The 21,602-nt window shown below is 43.8% G+C and overlaps 1 protein-coding gene across 1 annotated transcript in view; it reads left to right on the top strand.

Moving 5' to 3' along the window:
* The window catches only part of LOC145407146 (glutamate receptor ionotropic, delta-2-like), a 78,014-nt gene that overhangs the window by 32,732 nt on the left and 23,680 nt on the right, over positions 1-21,602 (top strand). Inside the window, exon 6 of the mRNA XM_080278167.1 lies at positions 5,188-5,488. Coding sequence (XP_080134293.1) covers positions 5,188-5,488 — 301 coding nt within the window. The remainder of the gene's footprint in view (positions 1-5,187; positions 5,489-21,602) is intronic.

Here is a 21,602-nt window from a genome sequence, read left to right as displayed (position 1 = left end):
TTTATGTTATAACAGTGAGAGTGAATCCGTGGCTCTCTACGTATTTTACTGAATGAAAAATTGAATGACTTCAGTGACAATAAAATAATATGACTGAAGGAAACTTATGGAGAAAGACTCCAGATATATATAAGTGTGATATAGTAATAGAAATATAAAGTGTGAGGGGTTTTATGAATAATAAATGACAGAGTGCCTAGAGTGAACTAGCGCAAGTGCGGCGATCAGACGCGCTTGTAATTTCCATTGCTTTCACAGTGTTTTTTTTTTTTGTATGGATCCCAAACTACTTGAAAATGGCAGAATAGTGTTTATAGTGTTTGTATCTGGCTGTGGTAATCATATAACGGGTTGTCGGGAAGTGTATAGTGGAGACTTAGTTACCCTACTTCAGAGGTCTCCACAAGTCCTACGGAAACAGACGAAGGCTCAACAATCATTCCAGGAGAAAGCTGAAGGTATGTGCAATAAGCATATATAATTTTATTATTCTAGGACTAATAACTGATTTTTAGCAAATATTTTTTGAGAGTCTGTCGGAGCCCAAATAACCCCGCGGGACACGCAAGTCATTGGTAAACAAGCCCGCGGTGTAGGGGCTAGGAGATGGTGTTTAGCTTTTAAGTCTCCTATTAGATATACTGGGGAGTTTCTCCTAAATAGGTTTATGAAGTCGGGGGTTGGGAGGTAAGGACGACTTGGGGCAAGGTATGTTGTGGCAATGATAATTTTGCCAGTGTGTGTTTGAATTTCTACAGTCAGCATGTCAGATATGAAGTGGTCCAAGAGTTTATATTGCATATTGTTTTTTAAGGCAATGACTGTTCCATCGATGGGGAGATTGAATAGATTTCTGTGTGTGTGTGTGTGTGTGTGTGTGGTGTAGCCAGGGATATGTAGAGAGTTTTTGTGTTGGAATGCCATGACTGTTGATCAGGATGATCTCTGGGTCTGTGTTACGATATGTGTCGATTAGACCAAATTTTCGTCCATGCCAGTTAAGCACATTATAATGAATTATTCTCATTGTCTGTGTCTTTGGGGTCTGGACTGGGCGGGTTGTGATGTTTTTGTATGTTGGTCCAGCTTTTGTAGAAGGAGTCTTTCTTCAGTGGTGTCTGTGGGTCGGATCATTGATTGGAATTTATATGTCTCTCACATTCAGCTTTTTCTTTGTTTAATGCTGCATCTGTGGACATAATTATTTTGTTGTTCACCTTAACTAATGTTTTTTTCTCTTTAATGACCATGGACAGATCACTATGTTTACATTCTCTCTTGAGGTTCCATATTGAGGGGAGGAGTGCTGCCTTGACTCCTTCCAATTTTGTGAATGTTATTTGGTCCACTTCAATATCAATATTAATTTGCTCTTCGTCTTCTGAGGAGTTTGAGTGTGCATCTGAGCCAGTGTCCATTCGGTAGGCTGAGTTTGAGACATGGAGATGCGTTTCCTCTTGGTGTGAGAGGCCGTGAGCCCCTGGAGGGGGGGGGGAGTTATGTGTTGCAACATCATCGATATTTTCGTCAGAGTTAGAGGCTGAGTTGAAGGTGGGAGGTGAGCTAGTGGGTGGGTCTGGGGGATTTGCTCTTAAGCTGGTTGGTGGAAGAGAAAGATTTTTTGTTGATGCGGGTAGCATTACTTGGAGTATTTTTTCAGAGGGGGATTGGGGGGAAGTTTCAGTACAGGAAGTCCATTTAGTGTACAGCTCTGCTCTAATATCTTGTTGAAGCTGCCTGGCATTGCTAGCTCATTCATGTGAGCATTCATGATAAGAACTATGTAGACTGAGAATTGCTCGTTGGGTGTTGTGCTATGAGTAGTTGCTGTTGTGGGGATAGAAGTGCTGGTTTGTTTAATTGCCTGAGCGAAGCTTGTACCTGGGCGGACTGAGGCAGGAGTGGTGACTTGTGTGTTAATGGCAATTTTCACCTTTCTTGTGGGGCATTTCATTGCCGTAGAGCGGTGATCACCTCCACAGCTAATGCATTTTTTAGAGGGAGAATTGCAGTTTCTCCATGTGTATTCTAAGGAGGAACATTCTGAGCAGATTTCGTAATACGGGGGTTTGGGGCATGAGGGGTGTGAGTCCAGTGCATAGCACCTCATGCAAGCCATGATTCTTATGTATTTTTCAGCTTCGATCTGGTGTTTGCTGATGTATAAGTGGAACATTTTTAAGTCCTCCATTGCCTTTTCTGCCATTCTTGCCTCGTCGAATTCTACTTTCATGGTGTTTCTTTTTCCAAATTTGGTTATTTCGATTACTTTGGCCCAGGAGTTTTCTTCCATAAGTTCCTGATCAATGGCATCTTCGGTATGACAGTATATGATGTCATCTGCCTTAGTGCAGATGATGCTTCTTTTTGTTTTAATTTCTGGCGGCAGGATCGGCGTTAAGCTATTTTCCTGCAGTGCTTGTTTTACTGTGTGGGGCAGTAATTTCTCTACATCCTCATCTGAGGCCGTGGAGGCAGTGACGTAATCTTTTGAATCATTGAGGCCAGTGATTTTAAATTCTTGGGGGGCGATAGTTTCTAACAGTTTCAGTTTTGTTGGCGAGTCCCGAGGAGTTCTGTGTTTTACTTTTAGTTTACCCATTTTGGTTCATTTGGTGGAGTTCTGTTGGCCACTAATAGGCCACCTAAAAGGTCCTTCCTACCCAAGATCCAGGGCTTGTGCCCTAAATTTCCCCAACTCTGAAGGGGGTGACCACTTGCAAGGCCGAAGGAGTACCCTGGACTCCTATCCCTATTACAGAAAACCCGCCATGGTGCTTCCTACAACCACCCCCTAATGGGGACTCCTCGTGCCACTTGCCTCGGGGTTCGGCGTCGTACCACACCAGAGCTTCTACTGGGTGAGCCCAATCAGGACCAGAGTCTACCTTGGGGAATGAGCCGATAGATAATAAAGAAAAAAAGATTGGTGAAGATGTAAAGTTGCGATCAGTAAAAGTCTATGGCAAGGGATGAGATGAAGTGGACTGGCTGTGCTGAGATGGATGATGGGATATGTCTGCGGGATGGAGTGGCCACGTTTCAGTATCTGGGACACTGGGGAAGACGTGTGGTTGCTACGACTGCTGGGCCAGAACTGAGATGAGATGAGATGAGACATGTGCCATCTATGATTCCACCCATCGTAAATATAAGTGAGTAACTGAGGAGAGCTGCGTGATGTCCTGTACTAAACCAAGCTAGGTGTATTATTTTGGTTGGCTCTGTTTAAGGGTACCTCTGATAAGTAGATGTTGGGAATGTGAGGGGGAGGGATGTGACATAGTGTTCTGAGATGTATTGTCGTGTGCGTGAAATGGGTATGTAGGTGTTTCTTCATTGCTTTTGTTTGAATCAGTAAATGAGATGTTGTTGAGGAGGATCTGGTAATGCTTGTGAGGTGACTGTTTTATGATCTATTTGCTTTTTGTGGATCAGTCATATGATGACAAGCTGTTGTGTGTTACGACAGACTGCCACGCAGAAGTGTCTACCATTCATATGAAGATAATATCTCACAGGGAAGACTGGTTTCGAAGTGTAAGTGAGCTGTGAGAGTGGTATTCGTGCAGCCAATGATGATGTATAGTACGTTGTTTTGTATAGTCTGCAAGGCTTTACAGTGGGAGTTAGGAAAGGGGCACATGCCAGGGAGGGGTAGGACATAACTGATAAAATGTATTATCACTAGAGTTGAAAATGTTCCTTTTTGTTGTCTAAAGTATGTCCCTGGGGTAAAATGCTTCTTATGTATTGTGTGTGGTCCCTGAAGGTGAATTCACTGTCGTAAGTCACTGCAAGGATCTTAGTGAAGAGAGTGTGTGGCACAGGTACAATGTAGAATGTGATGTTAGGGGTGTACATGCGTTCATGTTTGTTGGTGATGAGTGTGATGGTGGATTTGGCACGAGTGATTGTCAGTTTGTTATCCTCGACCCATCTCTGAAGTGTGATGAAATCGTCTTGTGGCACTGTGCAGACTGTGTACATAAAATGATGTGAGGTTGTAGTATTTTCAACTGTATAATTATGAGACAATGTTTGTGGGTGGTTGAGGTGTAGGAATGCTATGCATGATTAGACTGAAAACTTTAGGTGAAATACCGGAGCCCTGCGGAACACCATTACGGAAGTTTTGTGTACATGATGACTTGCTCCAGAATGTATCGAGTGATTGTCTACCGGATAAGTAGTTGGCAAGCCAGCGTTTGGAGTTGTTCTCCATTTTCATAAGGTGATATAAGGTCATGGAATTCACCTTTTGAAACTTAGCCAGCAGAGAAATCTTTATCAATCTATATACCTACGCTGCTCCCCCCGAAGAAAGGGAGGTATCCGAGACAGGACGACACACTCCCAATTTACTCATCCCTACACACACACATTTATTCGTGTCTTGGCCCCAAGGGGAGAAGGGACAGATCCTCACTACACCACACCTCACGAGGGTCAACTGCGCAGTGGAATCTGCAATATCTGCAGCAGAGCCTAACAGCAAATCCAGTTTACCCCAGCCAAATCATAATGGACCCATCCCCTTACCCACACCTGACCTGACGCTGGAGAATACCCGCTCAAGGCTGTGTCACCATTTATTCATTCACAATTCCTCTCCAGTCATCTTTATCACGTGCGGCCACTCTTCATTGCTAAACAGACATCCCTCTTGCAACTAATGCTCTTCTTCTCACTGTCCATCCATCCCATTTGTGGTCTTCCTTTCAGCCGTACACCTTTCTAATGCGATCCAGTTATCTTTTTCATCAATCACTCTTCATCCACTCCCTCCATACGCCCAAACCAACGCGAGACTCTCTGCTCAAATCGATCAGCCATCTGCCGCACTACTCCATTTCTCCTTTGCACTTCATCATTTCTCACTTGATCCATACAAATCACTACATATATACTCCTCAGACGCCTCATCCCCATTACATTTCCATGAGACATAAATTCTTTCCCATAAATATTTATGAAGGAGTCGTGAGTTTTTGGTGGATGACCTGTGACAAAGAATTTTGAAGATTTGATAGGGAGGAACTGTAATGTTAATATTACTTGCAAAGCTCCGTATGATTTCTAATATAATTTTGTGTTTCTGTCCAAACACCCCTTTTGTATGCCATGAAAACTTGAAATGAGACTAACACGATCAATGTGATGATAGTAGTTCTTATTTCATTTCAGGAAGCCGACTTAGCTCTTGGTCCTTTTGCAATGACACATAATCGAAATAAGTGGATAGACTACACATTCAGCGTCTTTTACACTGAATATACGGTTTTTGCTGCCCGTGGTCGTCCTAAAGTGGACCCGTGGGGCTTCCTGCAGCCTCTGTCACCACTGGTGTGGGCGGCTGTGGTAACTACCCTGCTGGCAGTGATCACTGTTTTGCTGCTCGTGCCCCCTTGTCTTCCCACCCATACACACCACAAAGCCAGGCGGGAGACTAATATCTTCAATTGTGTTCGCGTCCTCCTCCAAGAAGGTAACTGAAATATAGCCAAAATTTTTCTTTTTTCTGCTTCAAAAAGACATGTTTCTTTCAAGAAGTCTGATTTTTATGTACATGCTGAGAGAGAATGCTTCAGTGTTACTTAATATTTTATACAAACAGTAGAGTTTATTCTTTATGGTATAATGTTGGCCGTGTAGAACACTAATGAATTTAGTAGTAAACATTCTAGATTCCCAGCAATATTTCCCCTTTACTTAGAAGGAATCAACCCTCTGACGTCGAAGTCATCAGTTCAGTCTAGTGCTCACTTGGTTGCATTTCCTGTTTTGGGTACACAGTGAGAATGAACTAAACTGATTAAATGTAAAATACCCTGAAAGGACTTAAAATATGCCTTACTGGTTAAAAGCGAACTAAACTAACTTGTAATACAACTGAGCAAGACAAAATTGGAAACATACGGTTATGGTCTGACTTGAAAATTACTATTTTATCTTCATTAGGTCATTAATTTGTCAGAGGATGATGCATTGGAGACGACATCTTAGTGCGACCACCTCTTTACACAAGGGGAAAGTAACCAAAGAAAACCATGAAAGTCTTTACTTAGTAAGTTTGCATTTTTGTGGCTGAAAATATTTTAAAAAAATTATATAAAGATCAGTGGATGCCTTCGTACGTGAATAGGTTTAATTATAGTCACCTTTTTCTCAATGAAAAAAAAATGCAGAGTACAATTACTATTTATTTCTATGCTGTGGCTATTTATGCAGTGATTTACTGAATAGTGAACCAATGTAATGCATGATGATGCCTGAAGACTCAGGTAACTCATTACAATAACCGCTATAAATTACGAAATGCGAATTATTATATTCATCATATATTTTCCAATGCCATTGTGCTTCTTAAGTAATTATATTTTGCTGTGCCGTATGATGTAAACTGAGCAACTTGCAACAATGTTGCAACTGAGTATCTCCTTCAATGTTTCTCACCGTTATAAGGGCACACTGAGGCGTTGGTATGATGCAAAGTAGTGCTTTATATATATATATATATATATATATATATATATATATATATATATATATATATATATATATATATATATATATATATATATATATATATATATATATATATATATGTGTGTGTGTGTGTGTGTGTGTGTGTGTGTGTGTGTGTGTGTTTGTTGACAAGTGTATTTTACAGGGTGATTAGGAAAAAAACACACACAAGTGAGAGAATCGAGTTTACTCTCAGACATTTCACCAGTGGCTTTTATCAAAGAGAGTGCTCCATTTGCAGTGATATGAGCTGCTTACTTACCCGCTGGATCCTCACCTCTCAAAGGCTATCTCGTCCTGTCATGATCTGACCTATTTGATGTGACCACGGCACATCACACACACATGTACTTGCAGGGGTACTTGGCTTTGGCCACGAAGAATTCTATGATTACTGGCATTGCCTGGAACTCTGGATGGCCACTCCCTCTGTAAAAGACACCTGGGGTCCCATGTTACCCACTGAACCCATGTACCTCCTTGGGTTAATTTCCCCAGGGACATATTCCCCATGGATCTTTTCCTGCCATATACCTATTCTCCCTCTACCTACCTACCCAACCCGCCCTGCCCACCTCACCAATCAGTTCATCCATCCGTCCGTTGTACCTAACAATGATTTGGATGTAGACGTACTATAAAGCATTATTCGGTAATTGGCTACCATGTTTCTAGCAAGTTAACAATTATTTCTAATTAGTTCTAATCCTGGCCATCACAGGCGTTACGTTAGCAACTCTAATGTACACAGCAAAATTCGTTGTAAAATGTTACCCTTCGCAGAGCAATGTAGAGAGTTCTATATGTATCCCCCTCGATTTCCACAGACGACAGACAGACAGATAAACAGACAAAGTTTCTCATATAAAATAAAAAGCACCCAGAGAGGGCATACCTGCTCCAATACCATTGTCATTTAAAATGTTTCGGATCCGGATCCGTAGAGATTTTGTGTGGAATCAATGGGATCCGAATACGCCCTAAAATTTAATTAATTGTATCTTGGGCCACGGTCCACTCTTCCACAAAGTTTTATTGGAATTTATTGAGAACTTCTGAGATATTGTGCGGGATATATAGGATCCGGAAGCTCCCCGAAATTTAATCAATTCCTTCTTGGCCCATGGCCGACCCTTCCAAAAAATGTCAATGAAATTCATTGAGAACATTTGAAGCTATCATGCAGACCAACAAACAAACAAATAGAAAAACCTAGGTGAATTCATAACCTCCTCGAAATTCGTTGGCGGAGGTAATTATGTATACGGATGGACACACACACACACACAAACATACACACACACATTTTATATATATATATATGGATAGATAGATATATGAATGGCACTTTCTGTTTGTCTGTTTGTTCACGAACTACTCCCTCAGTTTTCATTTTACCTGGCCTTAACCAACATATTTGGAATCCTTATGACTCAAGGAAGGTTTTAGGGGAGTCAAAATTAAGATCTGGGTTAAATGAGGTCACCGGTTGACCGTTCGTCTTTTTGGCCCGGGCAACGCCGGCTACCCCTGGAGCCGAATTTTTGGCATGGAGAAACACATGACCTCCAGTTCGGACATAGGCTGTGTGAGGTTGACTCCGAGGTCATTTGAGGTCACTGGTAGGAGATCATTTTAGGTCACCGGTGAAAGTAAACAAGTACGCACAAATACTGTGCGTTAGTCTGTGAAAGCTGAAACAGAAAGTTCCTGGACCTCTTATAATCCCTCTTCAAAAGCATGAGAGGTACATGGTCTTTCTTGAGCAGAAAAAAAAAAAAGATTAAACTAGAACAAATAGGATTGGAATGTTCGTCTTTTTGGTCTTATGACCAAGGAAGGTTTTCAGACCAAAAAGACTGATGGTTTGAGGGAGGGGGGCAGAGTAGTAAGAGTCAGATAAATAAGGAGAGGGGCGCAGAGTAGTAAGTCAGATAAATAAGGAGAGAGAGAGAGAGAGAGAGAGAGATGGGGGGAAGGGACAGGAGGAGGAAGATAAATCAGGAGGGGGAGGAGGAACGCCGGGTACCCCTGGTAGAATATATATATATATATATATATATATATATATATATATATATATATATATATATATATATATATATATATATCGACGTGTATGTGCCAATCGTGCAAGCAGAGTGAGAGAAGAGTTCTGGACAAATGTGGAAGCATGCATGGAAAAGTTTGAAATAAATGAGAAAGTATTTTTGATTGGAGATATGAATGGAAAAATAGGAAATGTGAAGGTGGATGGAATTGATTGATTGATTGATTGAAAATAATTAAAATCTGGCAATGCAACTGCCAGGGTCATATGCCACCGGACAAAGTAAATGATTCAGCAAAATAAAAAATGCATATTCAAGATAAAGTTAGTATCCGTTAGTAGGAATAAAACACTGAAAATAATAAAAGAATAATTTTACAAAACATCAATTACTTATAAGAGTGGAAGGAGGCCCACCTCATGAAGAAAACTAAAAACATCAGTAAAATCACTAGAAGCTTCACCGAGCATCAAGGACAAACAGTAGGCACCATCTGCCCCCTTACGCCTATGGAGGAATCTCTGACATAGGTCCCCTAGATTCGGACACTCGACCAGCAAGTGACAGACAGTAAGGAGAACAAGGAAGTCATCATAGTACGGTTGAGTCTCACCATCCATGAGGAACCCATCTGTAAGCCGGGAGTGCCCAATGCGAAGCATAGCAAGAGCCACCTCCAAATGCCGAGACATGGAGGGAAGAACCCCTGGCACAACCCCTCTCTGAAAGATTTCTTTTAGTTTGTTATGAGAAACAACATCCCAGTGTCTCTGCCAACATGTACGAATTGCGTTCCGCAAGTAAGGTGTTACATCAAAAGCAGGAAGTGGATAGTCGGTTGGGAGCTGTTGAGAAGACGCAGCTTTAGCTAAAGTATCTGCCCTCTCATTGCCTACCACACCAACATGTGCAGGAATCCAGCAGAAGTGCACATGGCGGTCACGACGGCCAAGAAGAAAAAGCCATTCTCAAATTGATAAAACCAGTGGATGGGATGGATTAAAAGACTCCAGTGCAGACAGAGCACTACGCGAGTCACTAAAAATCGCAAAAACGGATTGGGGCAGATTAAAAATGATTTTAAGAGCATATAAAAATGCAGTCAGATCCACCATATACACTGAAGTAATGCCAGGAAGGCTACCATCCCTACTAAAGGAAGGGAAGACAACACCAAATCCTACTCCAGTATTAGTCCAGTATAGACGGGGACAGAACGCTCATGAATGGAGGCATCTTCTAAAAAGAGAGAGAGGGACACCTGAGCGGGAAGTGAGTCCTTTTTTTCAACAACGGACCTTCCAAATGTCACACAAGGGAGTAGCCAAGAACCCACCCTTTGGATCCGATGTGGACAAATTCCCAATCTCGGAACAGAGAGGGCTAACATAACAGACCGGACCCTGTAACCAAATAGCTCTGAGAAATTAGGACGGGTGTCATAAACAGATGATCAGGAATCCTGGGAGACGATGTCACAAGAAATTAAGTCAGGAATGCGGTGAAGACAATACCAACACCTCATCATTAGCAACTGGTGTAGCAAATCCAAGGGAGTACACCAGCATCCACCAACAAACTTGAAATCAGGGATGATCTGATTGCCCCGGTTGCCAGACATATACCAGCATGATGCACAGAATTAACAACCAGAGATGGGCATCTGTTGAAGAGGAGCAAACCTCACATCCATATCCAAGTTTAGGAAGAACAAGAGACCTATGCAAGAAGAGAAGGTTCTATTAGTCAGCACCCCAAGAGGTATGAGCTAAACCCCTAAAAAGACTCAAAGCTTTAAGACAAGCTGCCTTAATAGAATGAATATGAGGAACCCAGGTTAATTGTCTATCAAACAGAAGACCCAGAAACTGCGTCACTACCACCCAGGATATTCTCCTACCATAGAGATACAAGTCAGGTTCTGGGTGAACCCCTCAAAGACGACAAAAATGAATAGCCACTGTCTTTGTTAAAGAAAAATGGAAACCGCGAGATTCTGCCCAGTCAGAAATTCTATTGACAGCCAGCTCTGACGAACTGGCTTCAATTGTGGCTCCCCTTCACATTTTCTCCCGAAATACTCTGGAAGCTGGGAGAGCCCATGAACTCAAACTCTCTTCGCCGCAGTGCAGAACCTCTGCTTATCAAAGTACTCTCTGGAATTCACTTCCTGGGAGTTGTTTCCCACAAACATTTAATCCACTTTTATTCAAATCCAGCTGTTATAAATATTTTATGAATGGAGGATGCCTTTAGGCACATGGACTTATTTTTTTCCTCTGTTTTTCCTTCCTCCTTTCATTATCTATTAAAAAAAAAAAAAAAGCTGCAACAACCTCTCTATAAGAGACATTCTAGACGCGGTGAAGGAAATTGAGAGGTCATCGACATATAGTGATCCTCGTACACCATCAGGAAGCACACTGATGACGCTGTTAATTGCTACTGCAAACAGAGTAACACTAAGGATACTCCCCTGTGGTACTCCATCTTCTAGTGCTCGGGCATTAGAAAGCACTCCTCCCACTCGCACCCTTAAAATTCGGTTAGATAAAAACTGTTGAATAAAAACAGGTAAGCGCCCACGAAGATCAAACTCATGAAGAGAGAGTAAAATACCATGACGCCAGGCAGTGTCATATGCCTTCTCCAGATCGAAGACCGTGACCTAATGTTGGTTAGTGGAGAATGCCTCACAGACTGAAGATTCCAAGGACAATAGTGCATCAAAGATAGATCGCATTTTTCGCAAACTATACTAAGCAGGCAATAAGAAGTCTATCTATCTATCTATAGCCCGACGCCCTAATCCCGCAAAGGGTGGCCGCAAACAAAACGCCTCCAAGTAGCTCTGTCACCCACCATTTGACTACCCTTCCCCCAACTCACCCCCCCCCCTCCCTCATATACCTCTCAACTCCATCCCTCCACCTCATCCTCGGTCTACCTCTCCCTCTTCCTCCCTCCACCTCAGCTACATACACCCTCTTAGTCAGTCTTTCATTCTCCATTCTCTTCACATGTCCAAACCACCTCAGTGTATTTCTCCTAATCTTCTCAACCACATCCACATCCACTCCACAGCGTTCCTTCACTTCTTCATTCGTCAACCTGTCCCTCCACGTCACTCCACATGCTCCTCTCAAGTAACTCATTTCCACTGCTCTCACTCTTGACTTGTTCCCCTCTTGCAAGGTCCATGCCACACAAGCCTAACATTGGCCATCTTTTCCAAAACTTTACATATACAAGACGTCAAAGAAATAGGTTGATAATTCGTCACCTGTAGGTGGTCCTTATCTGGTTTGGGGATGGGTATAACTACAGCAACACCCCAACAAGCCAGAAACTCCCTAGAACACCAGATCTTATTAAACAGTGAGAGCAAAAACAACAGGGACTCATCAGACAGTTGGTGTAAAAAGGCATGAGGAATATCATCATAACCAGGAGAGGAATCATGGCACTGCGACAGAGCCACCTGGAGTTCAGAAATTGAAAAATGGAACATTGTAAGGCTCTCCCCCAGCAGAGGGAATACTGAGACCACGAGACTCTAGATGCCGATGGTGGCAAGCCGAAGGCGTATCTGCATCCTTCTGTGACACACTGGCAAAATGATCAGCAAGCAACTCTGCAACAGCAAATGGATCAGCCACAGTTCCAACTGCTAAAGATAAAACAGGAGGGGAGGGGACAGTAAATTTCCCTGAAATTTTCCTTACCTGGTTCCACACCTGGGTGATGGAAGTCCTTGAATTGATGAAGGAAACATAACCCTTCCAGGATGAACACCTGGCCTCCTTTAAAACCCGCCCCACAGGTGCTCGTGCCCTCTGATACGCCACCAAATATTGAGGATCCCCACCGTGACGACGAAGTTGAGAGAAGGCAACTCTTTTGTCTCTCACTGTGGAACTGCACTCTGAGTTCCACCAAGGAACTGGACGTTTAGGAAACTGACCCTTTGGTTTTGGAATAGATAATAGGGCTGCTGAGTGCAACATGGTATTGAAATATGACACTGCCTTAGTAAGACAGCTAAACTCATTGACAGAAAGGGAAATTGAACTTAATTCCCTGAAACATGGCCAGTCAGCCTTAAACAAAAGCCAGCGAGGAAGATGTGACTGAGGTCCACCTGCATCAGCAGTTAAGAGTAACGGGAAATGGTCGCTGCTATACAGGTCTGGCAACACATCCCAGTTTAAATCTAAAACAGCATCAGCTGAACATAAGGACAAATCAATGGCAGTAAAAGTTCCTGTCTGGCTATGGAAATAAGTCATTTTATTGGAGTTCAAAATGCCTAACTCCTCATATTCCACTAAAAAGGCCAGTATTACACCCCGAGGGTTGGCCTCACTGTTTCCCCATAGTGGATGGTGACCATTCATATCTCCCAGTAACAGAAGGAGACAAGGAAGGCCATGAATAAGGCATTCCAGATCAGCCCTTTCAACAGTAGCACTGGGAGGTAGATAAAGACTACAAACTGTGTACTGTCGACGTAAAAACATCCAGACAGCCACAGCCTGCAGGGGAGTAGAGATGTCCAGATGACTGTACGGAATATCCTGGCGAAGGACAATAGCAGCACCTTCATGATGACCTTGGCCTGGCACAGGATCAGAATAAAAGGCATGGTAGCCAGAAGGACCAGAAGGAAAAGCATCACCTACCATGGTCTCCTGGATGCACATGCACAGAGGAGTAAATTCAGAAATAAGATGACACAGTTCCTCATTGTTAACTCGTAAACCCCGACAGTTCCACTGGATGATAGAACCCATAATGGAGGAATGATGATTAAGTGCGGGACTGTAAACCTGACAGATGAAGGGGTTTGGACTGATGCTTATGAAGGCCCTTCGTAGAAGGCTGCCCTGCACCAGAAACCAGCACCCTCTGTCGAACATCTGTGGGCAAACAAGTGGATGAGATAGTAAGTTTTACAACACTCCTTCTTGGAGTGGGCATACCAGTTTGTTTGGAAGGTGGCTTGGGGGCTGCCTTTGGAGGTGTAGGACGCCCAATGCCCCCACCAGAGGCCCCAGAAGTGGAAGTAGAGTCCACAGGACTCGAATCATTTGGGGAAGACATCCTGTGCTTTAGATCTGAAGCACCAACGAGCTGTCCAACAACCTTCCCAGGTGGGGACTGGACCAGAGCTGAACCATCAGCTTCAGCTGTCACTGGCTAGATCCCTCAGCCTCCTGGACAGAGGGAACATGAGTGGTGTCGACAGAAGGGTCAACAATAGAGACCTTAGGTGGCCAGTCTTCATGTTCAAAGGACTCTGATGAACAACGGTGACGTTTGCCAGTTACACATGGAGCCTCGGGCATACTGACTATGACAGGAGAAGGAGTCCGGTCAACGTGGACATCTGCCACCACCACAGAAATGTGCAAGTCATCAGCCACCGCAGTGGGGGCAGAAACAGTTGGAGTAGTGGTCAGGCAAACATCATTCTCACAATCAGTTCTAATCATGGGGACAGCATCCTGCAAATCACAAGTTGAAGGAGTGGACATTGGAATGGGTAGAGGCTGCCTCTGAGATACAGGGCAACGCACTGGTGTTCCAAAAAGGACAGAAGCCTAAGTAACCCCAGGCTGAAAGAAGAGTGTCTGTGCTCCTCTTTTTGCTTCAGGAAATGAAACCCTCTCATGTGTACGAATGGACAAAATCTCCTTTTCAAGGCAGTATCTTTGACAGTTTTTAGAAGAGAGTGCATGAGGACCTCCACACTGATAACATTTAAGGGGTCTATACAGTCGCTGGTAGGCTATGGCTTGGTCCACCACAGGAGACACAGACACCAGGCAGGCCAGCCTGTGCATGGCAACAAAATCAGCTAACGTGACATTACCCCTAACAGTGGAAACATCACTTTCGGGTCGGCAAGTATGGCTTAACAGGAAGTGACAGCCAAGCAAGTTTAACTGACGAAGGCAATGTTAGTCTGTCAAAAGTCAGGAATAAAGTAGGAGTCGGGGTCAGGACACCATCAGATTTCTTCCGCACTCTCTCAACATTCACCACACTAGAAGATCTCAATTCCTCCAGCAACCGTGCCTCTGGATATCGAAGGAGGTCATGGGAAAAAATAACACCTTTGCATTTGTTAAAGGCAGCATGAGGAACACAGGTAACTTGGACACCAGAAACAGAAGTGACAGCTTGCAATCGGGAGCTTCCTTCTGGGCAGGACACCTCAATCAGGAGGCTTCCGTCACCCTGTGATGAGATCTTAGGTTCTCTCCCACATGCAGAAACAATGGCACGGTATAAATTAAAGATAACAGTATCTACCACTGACCTATCCAGAGGGGTTTTCAGTACTCGGTACTTCCCATATGATGCCAGCATAGTTTGTGCTGGGCCCAACTCCAGAGTCCCACCAGCCCAATGTGACTGCCTTCCAGTCACAGCTGGATGCTGAGGCAAAGGAGGATAGTCCCCAGGGGTCTGGAATGGCTCCAGAGTGGCAATCAGGGAAGAAGAGTCGGAAGAGTTTCCAGCAACAGGTGAGATGTCGGCAACAGGGTTTTTAGTTACTCTCTCCATATAACAACATAAAAACTTCATTCCCCCACCCCTCTACCCACCATGGACACCAACAAGGGGAGGTCGAAAGCCAGGGACAACACCACTGGAGACCCCAGAGGTAGCAAGAGAGTATACACGGGTAACCATTGAGGGACCTGGGCAAAGGGTGACTCCAAGACGATAGGAGCCACCAGGCCTCCCAGTGCCCATTTGACCCTAGCCAATGCATAACCAGCCAATTGACCTGGTCGGGCCCAGCCAGGCTGCTCGACTAGCCAGAATAAGGGACCAAAGAGGTGTATTGCTAGTGCAGGCTGCATATTGCAGCATCGCTCAACACCCAGGACTCCCATCTCCCAGCATTACGGGACGCCACACATGGCAAACACGTGGGGAGGCAAAAGTCCCGCCCTAGTTGGCAGATGGGCAAGGACTAACATCATCAGCAGGCCTCCTCCACCAGTGATGTAGGAGGTGCTTAGTCCATGTTGCTGACAAATACTGAACCCTTGAAAGGTAGGCATGCCTCCAGAGTAGGTGGCATCGTCAGCCACGCTTCAAGCCCCGCCACCGTGTCAAGGTGACCCCCCTCAGCAGAGAGGTGGATGGAATAGTTGGTAAGTGGGGTGTGTCTGCAGAGATGGATTAGAATGACAGTGCTTTAGTGGACATTTGTGTCGGCAGGGGGTTGGTGATAGCCAATACCCTCTTCAGACACAAAATGATCCATAGGCATAAGTGGCGAGTGATGAGAACGGTGGGTGGTGAACTGAGTGAACGGAAGGCAATGATTGATTATGTGTGTGAGGATGTTAGGATGAGAAGGTGTGTAATGGATGCAAGAGTATAGAGGTTGGGGGAACGGACTTTCTGACCATCATTTGGTGGTGAGATTCAATGTCCAAATGAAATGAAGAAATAGAGGAAGGGAAGGACAGGAGGACGTAGTTCATACAAGGATGGTGAAAAGCTTATAATAGGATGGAAAAAAAGGCAGAATATAAGAGAGAAATGGAGGGGCGATTAGGTAATTATGGATTGGAGCAGACTGAGGATGTGGAAAGTGTTTGCTCGATATTCACAGAAGAAATCTGTGCAGCATGTGAGGTGGTGTGTGAGGCGAAGAGAAGGCGAAAGGAGGTGCAGGAAACAGCTTGGTGGAATGAAGAGGTGAGGCAGGCTGTGGCACAAAAGAAGAAAGCGTATATTGAGTGGATGCAAAACAGGAGCGTGGAAGAAGTTGAGAGACTGAAGAAAGAGCTATATGTAGAGAGGAAGAGAGAGGTGAAAAGATTAGCAGGAGAGAGTATGGAGTGGATGAGGAATTTGGAACGAATTTAAGTGTAAAGTGGAAGGAGAGTAAAAAAAAAAAAAAAAAAAAAAAAAACAGTGTTCTCGAAAGAGGCAAAGAGAGTTAGACAGGATCTCAAATAATTTAGTCAGGGAGTGAAAGATAAAATTGGTAAATTACTAGTGAAGAAGTGAGAAAAAGTAAACAGGTTCAGAGAGGACTTAAAGGAATTGTTGAACAAAGAGAATGAAAGTAATGCGAGATTAAGTGGCTTGGGAATGGCTTGGACACGGAGGCATGTGAGAAGAAACGAAGAAATCAGTAGGATGGAAGTTGTGGAAGCAATGAAGAGTGTCAAAATGGGGAAAGCCACAGGAATTGATGGAGTGTGTGGTGAAATGCTGAAGCATGGGGGAAAGATAGTAGCAGAATGATGTGGAAGATGTGCAGATTGGCCTGGTGGGAAGGTAGAGTCCCGGAGGATTGGAAGTCAGGTATAATTATTCCCCTGTATAAAGGAAAAGGGAAAAAGAAGTGTGTGGTAATCATAGGGGCATTTGGCTTCTTAGTGTAATAGGAAAAGTACATGGTAGGACACTTACTGACAAAGTTAGGGAAAAAACTTAGGAATTAGTTGAAGAAGAACAGAGAGGTTTTTGGAAGGGAAGAGGTTGTGTAGATCAGTTATTCATTCTTATATCATTAGTGGAAAAGTTTCTAGAGAAGAGAAAGAAGTTGTATGCGGCCTTCATGGATCTGGAGAAAGCATATGACAGAGTGGATAAACAAGGATTGTGGAAAGTATTAAGAACACATAGAGTAGATGGGAAGTTGTTGAATGCTGTGAAGAATATGTATAAGAGTGCTACGGCTGCAGTGCATGTGAATAGTGAACTGAGTGAATTTTTCTATTTGAAGGTTGGATTGGAACAGGGATCTGTCACGTCTCCATTGTTTTTCAATCTGTATATGGATGGAGTTATAAATGAGATACAGGTTGGGCAGTGGATGTTGGAGAAGCCCTAATGAGAGAGGGTAGTGTTTGGAACTCCCTGTACTGTTGTTTGCAGATGATACTGTGAAAATTAAGAGGAGCTCCAAGGCTTGGTGGATGAGTTTAGGAGAGTGTGTAAGAAAAGGAATTTAAAGGCGAATCTAGGGAAGAGTAAAGTTATGGTCTTTGTGAGAAGTGAAGTCAGTGAACGTACACTGAGGTTGGATGAGGAAGAAATGGAAAATGTGAATGCGTTTAAGTACTTGGGTAGTGTGATGAGTATAGGTGGAAGTTTAGAGGGTGAAGTGCTTGAAAGGGTACAGCAAGGAAGAAAAATTGCGGGTTCCCTGAAATCAGTGACAAGAAACAGGGCAATGAGCACAGAAGTAAAAAAGTTACAACGTGACAATATTTTGATACCAACTCTAACGTATGGAAGTGATGCATGGACCTTTTGTAAGGACAAAAGTCAAGAGTGAGAGCAGTGGAAATGAGTTATTTGAGGGGAGCATGTGGAGTCACATAGAGAGACAAACTGACAAATGAGAAAATGAAGGAGTGTTGTGATGTGGGTGTGGATGTTATAGTAAGCGTTAGGAGAAACACGTTGAGGTGGTTTGGCGATATGGACAGGATGCATAGTGAGAGACTGATGAGGAGAGTGTATGTGAGTGAGGTTGAGGGGGGGAGAGGGATGGGGACACCAAGGATGAGATGGAGGGATGGAGTGGAGAGGTACATGAGAGAGGGGGGTGTGACCTGGGAGCAGTGCTGTGAAATGGCAGGGAATAGGGCGACATACTGTAGAGGCTAACTGTTTGTGGCCATCCCTTAAGGGGTTAAGGAGTCTCGCAATATATATATATATATACCTAGGCTGCTTCCCCCAAGGAAAGGGAGGTAGCCGAGACAGGACGACACACTCCCAATTTACTCATCCACTCAAACACATTCATTCACATCTTAGCCCCACAGGGGAGAAGAGGTAGATCCTCACTGCACCACACTGCACAAGGATCAACTGCGCAGTGCAATCAGTGACATCCACAGGAGGGCCCAACAGCAGAGCTGGTTTACCCCTGCCACATCATAATAAACCCATCCCCTTACCCGCACCTGACCTGATCAGCTGATCGGATCAAATGAGGGAGAATATCCCCCCAGGGCTGCGTCATTATAATTTTATTCATTCACATTTTCTCTCCATTTATTTCTGTCACGCACAGCCACTCTCCCTTGCTCAACAGACATCCCTTTCGCATCCAATGCTCTCTTCACACTGTCCATTCATCCTATTCGTGGTCTCCCTCTCAGCCTTACACCTCTCACATCAGATCTAGTTATCTTTTTCACCAATTGCTCATTATCTATTCTCTCCATATGCCCTCCACACATACTCCTCAGACACCTCACCTCCATTACATTCAAACTTTTCCTCTGTGCTATACCCATATTCCATGTTTCAGCCCCATATAATGCTGTCGTTACCACAACACCCTCATACAGCCTTCTCATTACATCCATTCTAAGCGAACGACATCTAAACACTTTCTTCATTCCTCCCAGCACCTTTCCTACTTCATTCATTCTAAACTTCACTTCAGCATCTATTCTTCCATCCACAGCAACATGTGACCCTAAATATTTAAAACACTGTACCTCCTCAAGCAATTCACCATTCAAAACTATATTCATCCTCCTACCTTCTACCGACCTAGTACACTACATCACTTTACTCTTATTCTCATTTACTTTCAATTTCCTCCTTTCACACACCCTTCCAAACTCCTCTGCCAACTGTCTCAATCTCTCCTCTGAATCAGCCACCAGTGCAGTATCATCTGCAAACAGCAGCTGCTTCAGATTCCACTCTCTACCATCAACATTCACCAGACTCAGACCTCCACCTAAAACTCTTGCATTCACCTCCCTTACAACACCATCCATATAGATATTAAACAACCAAGGCGACATCACACATCCCTGTCGCGGGAAACCAATCACTCAAAGAATATCCTACTCTTACACACGCTGTACTATTTATATAAAAACTTTTCGCCCCTTTTAGTAACCTACCATCTAGTCCATACAATCTTAAAACAGTCCACAGAGCCTCCCTATCAATTCTATCATATGCTTTCTCTAAATCCATGAATGCCCAAAACACATCCTTGCCTATCGCTAAATGCTTTTCACACACTTGTCTCACACCAAACACCTGATCCACGCATCCCTTCCCTCTCCTAAAACCACACTGCTCATCACCAATCACTCCCTCTCTACCCGCTCTAACTCTCTTAATTAACACTCCTTACCTACAACACTCAACAGACTTATACCCCTAAAACTAGTACATTCATACTTATAACTCTTGCCTTTATACGACGGAACCACTCAAGCACTTGCCCAGTCAATTGGCACCATACCTCCATACCTTTCACAAAGCACACATTCAACAATCTTACTAACCAGTCAACAATAGTCGCTCCACCACCTTTCAGGCATTCCGCAGCACACCCATCCATACCTACAACTTTCCCTGTTTTCATCTCCTTTACTGCCTCCTGCACTTTCCTTCATGATCAAAGAATCATTCAACCCTCCCAACACATTTATTCCTTGCACCCTTCCATCCGCCACAATCGCAGCCACGCTTTCCTGCTCTACATTTAACAATCTTTCAAAATACTCTGCCAGTCTCTTCCTTACTGCAACCATCTCAGTTAACATCCTTCCATCCTCTGCTTTTACTCGTTCTTTATTCCCAGACTCTCCCTTTCGCATGCTTTTCACCTCTTTCCAAAACATTTTCTTATTCTGTTGAAAATTCTCAGTCAACCGTCTACCCCACCTCTCATCTGCTGCCACTTTAGCATCATGCACAGCCCTTCTCGCCCTATTCCTCTTTTCCTTATACCTCTCATATGATACCTCATCCTGCCTCTTCAGCCACACTTCATATGCACGTCTCTTCTCAGCCACAGCCATACTTCCTTGCACCACCATTCACTTCCTTTTCTTACATCACCACCCCCACGTCTCACACCACACACCTCTTCCGCATGCCCCACCACAGCACTCTTAAACAACTGCCATTCCTCCTCCACACTGCCATTTTCCTGATATTTCACTGCGTTCCACTCATCTTTCAATTTCTCCTGATACTCTATCATTTTCTCTCTTTTATCCAACTCACTTTCAAAACCTCCCTGTCATACCTAACTCTCCTAGCTCTCACCCATCTCTTACCTACTTTTAACTTTCCCTCCACCAGGTAGTGGTCAGACATACCTCCACCCTCTCCTCTCAGAACTCTAACATCCAACAATCTTCCTACTACATTCCTGGACACAACCACATAGTCCATCAATGCTTTATCCACAACCATTACACCCTCCTGTCTTACCCATGTATACTTATAAATATCTTTCTTCTCAAACAGGGTATTTCCAATCACCATCTCTCGCTCAACACACATCCCTATCATTCATTTCCCATTGACACCATGCATACCAACAACACCTTCAACTGCTACATTTCCCACTCTAGCATTCAGATTTCCCATCATTACCACATTCACATTCGCTCCAAACAACATCATTCCAGAAAGACTCCCTCTTTTCTTCATCCCTTTCAATACCAGGCCCATCTGCACTCACAAACAACCACAGCTCACATTCAAATTTTCCTTTCACCCACATCAGTCTCGATGACACCTCCTTCCATTCAATCACACACTGCTGTACTTCCAGACTCACTAACAAGGCCACACCTTCTCTTGCCCTTCCTCCATCAACACCTGACAATCTTCCATTCACACTTCCAAACATAGACTCACCCTTCCCTTTCATCTTCGTTTCACTCAAAGGTAACACACCCAACTTTCTTCTCATAAACATTCTCCCAATCTCCTTTCTTTTAGCCTCAATTGTACTACATCAACGCACATTCATAAATCCAATCTTCAGAGTACTGGGATATCTTAATCCCACATGCCTTTCTCTGGCGTGTCTCTTTTTAGGAACTAATAAACAGAGGAGGGGGTCCCTAGTCCACTCACCCCGCCCCTATTAGTCGCATTGAGCGACAAGCACGGAATACGGTGGCTGTATTCTTCCCAACACAACCTGGCCGCAGAGTAGTAGTAGTAGCGTGTATATATATATATATATATATATATATA

Source organism: Coenobita brevimanus, chromosome 8 (genome assembly GCF_032717465.1).
Source record: "Coenobita brevimanus isolate Jiangsu-jjx chromosome 8, ASM3271746v2, whole genome shotgun sequence".
Classification (NCBI taxonomy): domain Eukaryota; kingdom Metazoa; phylum Arthropoda; class Malacostraca; order Decapoda; family Coenobitidae; genus Coenobita; species Coenobita brevimanus.
The sequence above is the reverse complement of the archived record's forward strand: the minus strand, read 5'-3'. Positions and strand labels throughout refer to the sequence as shown.